Source organism: Mycteria americana, chromosome 9 (assembly GCF_035582795.1).
Source record: "Mycteria americana isolate JAX WOST 10 ecotype Jacksonville Zoo and Gardens chromosome 9, USCA_MyAme_1.0, whole genome shotgun sequence".
NCBI classification, from domain to species: domain Eukaryota; kingdom Metazoa; phylum Chordata; class Aves; order Ciconiiformes; family Ciconiidae; genus Mycteria; species Mycteria americana.
The window spans coordinates 6,065,718-6,074,032 of record NC_134373.1 but is presented as its reverse complement, the minus strand read 5'-3'; the positions used below and the strand labels follow the sequence as shown (position 1 = coordinate 6,074,032).

At 46.1% G+C, this 8,315-nt stretch overlaps 1 protein-coding gene across 3 annotated transcripts in view; it reads left to right on the top strand.

Moving 5' to 3' along the window:
* The first annotated feature begins 500 nt into the window (after positions 1 to 500).
* The window catches only part of UNC80 (unc-80 subunit of NALCN channel complex), a 132,478-nt gene continuing 124,663 nt past the window's right edge, over positions 501 to 8,315 (top strand). For all 3 annotated transcript variants that reach the window (XM_075512557.1, XM_075512555.1, XM_075512556.1), the window contains exons 1-2: positions 501 to 592; positions 1,883 to 1,931. In XM_075512557.1, coding sequence (XP_075368672.1) covers positions 501 to 592; positions 1,883 to 1,931 — 141 coding nt within the window. The remainder of the gene's footprint in view (positions 593 to 1,882; positions 1,932 to 8,315) is intronic.

Below are 8,315 nucleotides of genomic sequence, written 5' to 3'. Positions count from 1 at the left end.
CGCCGTGCGCGCCGCGCCCGAGGGAGGGAGGGAGGGAGGGGAGGCAGCAGGGGCCCTGTTGCTCCGGGGCCGGCGGGAGGAGCAGCCCCGCGCCCCTGCCCGGGCGCTGGAAGTTCTGCGGGAGGCCCGGGCCCGGGGGCGGCGGGGCGGGCCAGGGTGGTGCCGCCCCCGCCCCCGCGCCACCCGCCGCCCTCCCCTGTCACCGCCTGCCGGCGCGGCTGGCGGTGCTGGGAGCTGTCCACAGAGGGAGGTGCTGAAGGCAGGGAGGAAGCAGAGGGACGCGGACATCTTCGCTCCCCTAATTTCCTCCCTGCCTTCTGCAGCCATTTTGCACCAGCAAAGCTGAAGGGAGGTGTCAGAGGGGAGGGGAGGGAGGGGGTGGGCTGCAGAGGATGAAGGGAAGAGGGTAAAGAGTTGCGGAGAGCAAAGAGGCAGCCATGGGAGATCCCGGCTGGTACGTCTGCTAAGACTGGCTCACAGCAGCAGCTGTCATCAGCATCATGGTGAAAAGGAAAAGCTCAGAGGGCCAGGAGCAGGAGAGCGGCCGTGGCATCCCTCTGCCAATCCAGACCTTCCTGTGGAGGCAAACGAGGTGAGAGCAGCAAGCCCCGGGTACTTGGGATACAGCTGCAACAGGGCAGTGGAAGTGGGGAGGGGGGGCGGGCCAGCTGCTGCCCAGTGGCGGGGAGGAAGCGGTTACTGCAGCTGCAACACGAAGGCGTGAAACAAGCTGCTCTCTTTGCACTCAATATAGAGCAATCTGTGTGTATCGGGGATGGGGGCAGGACTGGAGGCAGCTTAACCTAGTGGCAGTCCCAGGCAGCTTCTTCATTTGACTTTAAAACATCCATGTGTATGTGTGTCTATGCACCTCTCCCCTCCTCCCTGTCGTCTGTCCCCTCCACCCCCACTTCCACCCTTACTTTTAAGAGGACTCCTGGAGCTCTGGTATCAGAAGCAGCATCCCTCGGTGCTGCACCGGCCTTGCAGCTTTGCTTGTATCTGTATTTGCAGCCGTTCTGGAAGTGTAATTATGCTTTGAGAGGTTAGCATGCAAACAGATATGTCAAAGTCTCACCTTATTTCATTGGATTGGAGAGTACTGATGTATGAGGGGCAGGCTGAATGTATGGCTGGGGCTTTATGTTCCCTGTGAATCCTGTCTTAACAGAATTCTAAACTGAAAACATTGCGGGGGCTGTGGGGGAAGGTTGGAAGGTTTGAAGGTTGTGGCTCTAATTTAAGGCCTCAGTCACAAAATCCCTTTATTTCACAGTTTCAGTGTTCTCCAAAAAAAAAAAAAAAGCTGTAATAAGGTGACCTGATTAATTTTTTTAATATTTAACTCTGATCCCATTCTAGAGGGGAATGGCAGTAGAGGGTGGGTGTTCTCTACCTACAGGGTACGGGCCTGCATTTCATCATGAGCCTTCCACATCAGCAGCTGTGAAGGAAAATACTTAATACAAAACTGGCAAATGGATCTCTGGCTTACAATAGAGGCAAGGCAAAGTTCAGTAATATTTAGCACGTTTTAAACAGAATATATTTAAAATCTTTCACTGAGGTAAAATGGCTGAAAACTGTCTGATGGAAGATTTTATCCATGGGGAACAGGACTTTCTTGAGGGTGGATTAACTACCTCTTGGCATATCAGTGTGGGTACTTTTGTCTTCTAGAAAAGGTAACAGCATTTTGTCAGATGTCATCAACAGGTATCTGAACATTGTTTTGAACATTGTTTTGGCCTTATGTCTTTCATTTACGTTAAGTTTCTCAGCCTTTTGCCAACCTTCTGACATGAGGAAAATCCTAAAAATAACTAAGCAAAATCCACACTTGAAGTACTGGGTTTCTAACACTTTTTCTCCCTTCCTTCAGTGCATTTTTAAGACCTAAACTGGGGAAACAATATGAAGCTTCCTGTGTGGTATGTACATGTTTCTCTTTTTCAACTCTTACTAGTAATTAACTTTTCATGCAACTTGATCTGACCATGGTGGCTGATCAGCAAGCTTCTCAGCTTGTGCCAGAAGTGGATTTAGTCCATTCAGCTTAATTTTGTACTTTTATCACATGAAGGATTTGAAGCCTTTTCCCATCTAGAGAATTTGGATAACATGTGCATCTCTAGACACAACAAAAATACATTGATCTGGATATTAGTAATTGAACTAATTAGTAATTAAATAAAGTAAATAATGGTATGGGCAGACTGGGCTATGACAATCTGGGTCTAAACTTGCAGTTCATCATGTGTGTATGTGCTTTCAGATGAGATTGGCGTCATTTCAGTTTGCGATTACTGGAGAGTTCTTTCAGACTTAAAATATTGAAAATCTAAACATTGCTAACAGGCTTTAAACAATACTTTTACCATTGTGCAAGATGAAAATAACTCCTCTGATGGAAAATAGAGGGAGCATGTCTTAGCAGCATAATTAGAGATGATTATGCAGATACTAATAACTCTTATTTCTAACTATATTTCTATCTACTGTGTAAAGGGAGGAGAAAGGAAAGGCACACAGCAAGTTCAAGTAAGATGGGTATCTAGGGAATTTCAGAATTCTTTGAACTGTTGCTGATCTTTGGATGACTTAAAGTACATTAAGCAGTTGCAGCCAAACTTGACAGACTGGAAAAACTTGGTCTGGATGTGTATCTTAATAGTTTAAAGTACTTAGGTCTCTGTGCAGCAATTTTCTGACTTCCTTCTCACAAGATATTAAGCTGGAGAAGCCCTAGCTGCTGATGACTAATTTCTTCCAAGAAATCCATAAATTTTTCAGGGTTGTTGCTAGATACCAAGTACTGATAGAGGACTGCTGGCTTAACATGTTGGTGAGTAAAATGTATTGCAATTGTGGCACATGGAGCAAAAAGCATCGCCACTGGTTTATACCACTGACAGTTCCTGGTTGTTCAGAAGCTAGAAAACGGAGCTTGTTGCCTTATGTCCTTTACTAGGAGTCTCAGCAGTGTGCAGGGGCCATGCCTTGAAGCGCCTATAATCTGAGGCTGGGGCCCCCGCGTGAGCTAATGTCTGTTACTGTTGGGTAGAGGGACAGAGCTTCCTTCTCTGTGCGTTCTCCATGATGTACCTGTCTGAGACTTCCCTGTGCTTCATGCTGTGCTGTTGGCATCAGGTCTTCCTCTGTGTCCCCCAGGCTGATTCTAAATCACCTTTCTTCTATGAGCACATATCAGAATTTACTAAGTGTAAAAACAAACAAGCAAAAATAGCCCCTACAAAAAAACCAAGCAAACAAACAAAAAACAACTCCCAACCAAACAAAAAACCCAACTGCAAAACAACATAAATCACACACTTCAGCCAAGGGAAAGGGAGCCCTGGAAAAACACATTTCATGAAGATCCATTCCATTTCCACCCCTTGGATGAATGAGAACTTGATTCTTCTCCAATTCGTAACACGATCATTAAATTATGGTAGAAAGCTTTCAAAGGGGGGGCTTAGTTTTGAGCAATTGATGGGATACAGCCTGAGCTGCTGTATCTGTCGCCTTCTTTTGCTTATCATCATTGGCAGCTCATCCCTGCCAATGCGCAGGAATGTCTGCCCACATCAACACCTTCTGTATTATCCAGTGGGGTAGCAGAGTGCTGCATGCATGGGTGAGACAGCGTTTCTGGAACTTGACAGGTAGTTGGCTTGTCTTCTGAAACATCAAGCTGACTATGTAACACCACTGTATTGACTAGTGTGCTTAAAAATACTGTGCGCCTGTTACATGATTTGTCCTTTTAAAATTCTCTAGCCAGAATTGTTCTGGGCATGTCTATAGGCTGTTAACTGTCTGACAATGCATATGACACAAGACTGTGCGGTATTCTATTATTATTCTTGGCTCTAAACTTGCTGCAGTAGAATTTGCTGCATGTTGTGCATTGAGGAAGCAGATGCTGGAGGCCTAGATTCAGCAAGTACAGCATCTGGTCTGCAAGAGCAGATTGCATTGCTTCTTTGAGCTTCACTGTACACTTTAATACTTGAGGAAAACCTAGCCCTTTCATAGCCTTGTTTTCCTTACCTGAACAATCACGCTGACTTCAGTTGGTCTATGAATAATAGCCTTTAATCTGAAGACAAATACTGCGGCCCCTCCCGCATTGTCTTACACTGTCTAAATGCTCTTGTGCCTCAATATGGATTTAATGTTCTTCCTTCTCCCCATTCTGAAGTTGTTCTGCCCTGACACGATGTCATTCCTAATGTGCATGAGTCAAAGCAGTAAATGGCCTCACAGAAACATATGCGAGTGCTGTACAAAGCTAATGCATTTTTTCGGGTGAGGGCAAGGGACTCAAGGATATGTTTTAAATTCTTTTACCCTGGATTGCATTGGGTATGGAAGAACCCAAACGTTTTCTGGAGGATCCTGCAAATTCAAAGTTTACCTCTCTTCTGTTTTTTACTTGTTTTTGCAAATGCAGTAATGTGTTTTGTTGTTATGAATGATTAAAGGGTAGATATGGAACAAAGTTTAAAAAGAGGCTACCTTTATTTTATCTAGCCAATGGGCATGGTTGCAGAAAACTGAGTTTTTGAACATGGGAACTTTCTGTAAATAAAGTGCTTGGCATCTGTGTTTCATTGCTTGTCAATGTTTGTACTATTACCATGTTTAGTAAACAATGGAGCCTTACCATCCCTTGTGCTATGTACTCCTAAATTAATGTTTTAGATCTTTCTAGGAACTCTTCCCTACTCAGAGGACATTCTCCAGACTGACAATACTGTCTGCCTGCATTTGAAGTTCTTTCCAGTCAGTCTGAAGTGACTTTAGCAATGGTCTCTGCTTTCCACCATGATGCAGCCTGAGCTTTGGAAGAACAGGGCAGTAAGGTTCCCTCCAAAGACAGAAGTCTGGTTCAAGAAGCACTAATAGTTTCTCTGTGTCTCTGCCAGGGTCCTTCTGTACATACACTAGGCTAAGCACTGGGCCCTGCTCTCCTAGCTTACTGGCCCCCCCCAAGTGAGATCCTCTAGGGCTACTTCCTGGAGGAGACCTGCAGCTCATCTGGCACTCCTGAGAGGATGGAACACGGAGTTGCTGAGCTTCCCAGGGTCCTGGCTGTCTAGTGGGCACTAGGGGCCTGGCTGAGCCCTTGCTGCCTTAAGCAGTTTGCTGCAGGTACAGCTGCTCTGGGCTTAGAGCAGGGGAAGTTCGTGCAACTTGAGCAAAGCTGTACAGGAAACCCTGGCAAAGCCCAGCCAGAATCTTCTCTGTCCTGTACTGCTTGTCTAGGCTTCCTCAGACAGCTACCTATTCCCACTCCAGCAGCAAAGTAACACACAGGCTGACCCTGGTCACAAGGTATTTGACAGTCCCTTTGGTTCTTGGTGGAGAAGAAGGTAAAAGGAGAACAGCAGCAGTAGGAAGGCAGCCAGACAAGACTGACCACCACTCCCTGTGAAAACAGATGGCATCACCAAGCTAAAAGGAAAAATGCTTGTGTAAGTAGCCCTGAGGGAGCTGAACACACACAGAGCACTGCTGAAAGGGGCTGCCCTTTCTCCAGCCAAGGCGTAACACTGACTTTCCTCACTACCACCTTGGCAGATGTTCTTCATCCTCCTTTGGCATGTGGGGTGTTGCAGGCATGGACAAGCTTGCTGTAAGTAGGTACTGTTTTCTTAGCCAAGCAGCAGCCCTGAGTCTGCAGCTCCAGACATACCCATAGCATGACAATATCTCTCTTCTGACTGACTTACAAGGAGCTTACTGCAGACATTCTCATTCAGCCTTCTCATTGAAGCATGTAACTCCTCTCAGCTGTAGCAGCAGTTGCTTAGTTCATGTGGGGTGAAAATTAGGTCTTTTATCTTAATGTCTGTATATTCTCTGTAGCAGGTCCTGAAAGTTAGCGTAGAGCCATAGCAGACCAAAAGGGAGGCTCTACAGGAGCAAATGCTAACCCAGGGCCTTGCATCTTGAATGTCTGGTGTAGGCAGAAGCTGCTGTGAGCTGGACCTTTATGGAGAGCTCCAGGCAAATCCCATGGGAACGCTTGCCCAAAGAACTGCATGTTCTTGTTGGGCTGCTTGTAACAGTTATCAGTGTGGGGATTGATGCCAGCTAGGTCCTGTGCTGACAGTACATGCACAGTGGCAACTGTGTACCAGCCAGTGCCCATAGCACACAGGGACGCTTAGTGGTTTCCATATAGTAGCCTTTGTGTTAGCATGTTTCTGGCAACATACAGTACTTCTGTCTCAGATGCTTGTGATCACATGTGCTGTTCTGGAAGCTAATCTTTCGTTGTGGTACAGAAATATATTTAGCTTTCTGCTCAGGCCAGGAAAGAACAGAGGAATCTTGTGGCTAACCATGTAGCTTCTGGTGGCTAATCATGTGGCTCAGAAACCCAAAATGTTGAGGTGAATACAAGCCTTATTCAAAGACATAATTGCAGACTCCTTGGCTTCCTCTTGAGTTTCTGAAGTATGCCGAATGTGGGCAGAGCTTCCAGAAGGCAGTTGTTGGAGGCCTTTGTCCCTGATGCCATTGAAGTACCCGTGAATGAGACCTTGAATGGAAAGCCAGAGAGCAACAAAGTGTCTTCCATCACGCTTCAGAATAGTGTTGCTGCTCACAGTGATTTTTTTTTCCTCCCCTTGCTCTGTAAACTGAATAGCTTTATTACTGTACTGAAGTGTGAGCTTATGGTTTGGCTTTTCTACTGGAGGTGAGAAGATAATTTCTTTTGATAAGCCTAGGTCAGCACTGGTGCTTGGCAGGCCTTTCAGTGAGCTAATTCAGCTCACTAACCTGGTAGAAACTACTTACCTCTATGCTGAGCTTCATTTTGGTTTGTGTAGAGGCTTGACTTGGCTGAAAGAAGGCTTCAGTGAGCCCCAGAGCTGATGCATGAGTAGAGGTGGGAGTGTGTGGCTGGAGCAACAAATAAGGAGTGGCACCCTGTCCCCATTTGACAAAAATAAATAGAATCTCATGTTTTTCACTGGCTCTTTCAGACTTTGTGTTGCTTGTAACCATGCATTAACCCTGCACCTCTTGTCTTGCTTCTGGGGATACTTTGCTGCTTTGTCCTCCCCTTTTGTTAGGTAACCTTGTCTGTGATAGTTGTTCTAGACCTCTGTTGTCTTTATACTAATGTGCTCTCAACTGCTACTGTGGTTCGATGACTTTGTAGTTCCTGAATGGAACAGAATACTCAGACCTTACAACAAGTACTTTGCTCCCCTGCCTGCCAAGGCTTTCCAAGCATTGGCCATCCCTTCATGTTCCCCCATTCCTGAACTGATAGGAATGAATGGCAGGAGACCATTTCCCTTTGTAGACAATGTGGCCCCCAGCAGATCGCTGTAGGAGTGATTTGAGGCATCCTTTCCCTGGTAGACATGTTATTCGATCCTGGTGCTAAGAAATACACATTGCTGACAGCCTAATCCATGGCACGTTATTTCTGACTAATCCCCAGGAAGCCGGTGTTTTTGTCTACGTATTACAACTAATGCCCTCCAATTTCAGCCATTGCTCCATAAAGAAAGTCTGTTGAGTTTTCTGACTAGAACCTGGGGTTTCTAGTAGGTGGGCAGTGTGACTTTATACACACTTACATTTGTTGGCAGCTCTGATGTTTATTGTCAGTATTTCCTCAGGTTCAATTTGTGTTGCTACAGGCTTAGTCCTCTATAAGTACACTCAGTTCTGAATACCCCCCAAATACATCTGTGTAAATCATACAGTCCACCTCCCCTTCTATGCCTGGTGCTATTGGGGAGTTTCTGTCTTAGGTTGTAAGTACAGATAGGTGTGTGCTTCTCTGCCTCCATGCTGGCCAGAGCGGAGCTGTTATGGGGATGCGGTAAAGCCACGATGGTGCAGCATTTATGCTTGCACCAGGGCATCCTGCCTCTCGACGAAGGAGCTCATGTCTGCCCACATTGGCAGATGTGGCCACAACCGGAGAGAACAGATGTGCACAGCTGCTGGGGTATGCAAAAGAGGGTGCGTTACCACTGGTTAGCATGCCACACCTGGGAGTGGCTGGTCATTTAGGAGAGCTAGGTTACCACTGCTGCCCTTTTTGCTTTTCTTCTTTGTAATTAAGTCTATTCTTATTACCCCCCCAATTTTACAGGAAAAATCGGCATGACTAGTGTTGAAGGAGAAGCTTTATGAATCTGGAGTGAGGGCATTTGAAGCATCCGTTAGGTCATGAATGCCAACAGTTACTTGTGTGCCCAGAGCCTCATAAAATTGGTGAAACAGCTTGTGAACAAATAGGTAGCCAGGAGGCTAAGCTGGTATATGGCAAAGAC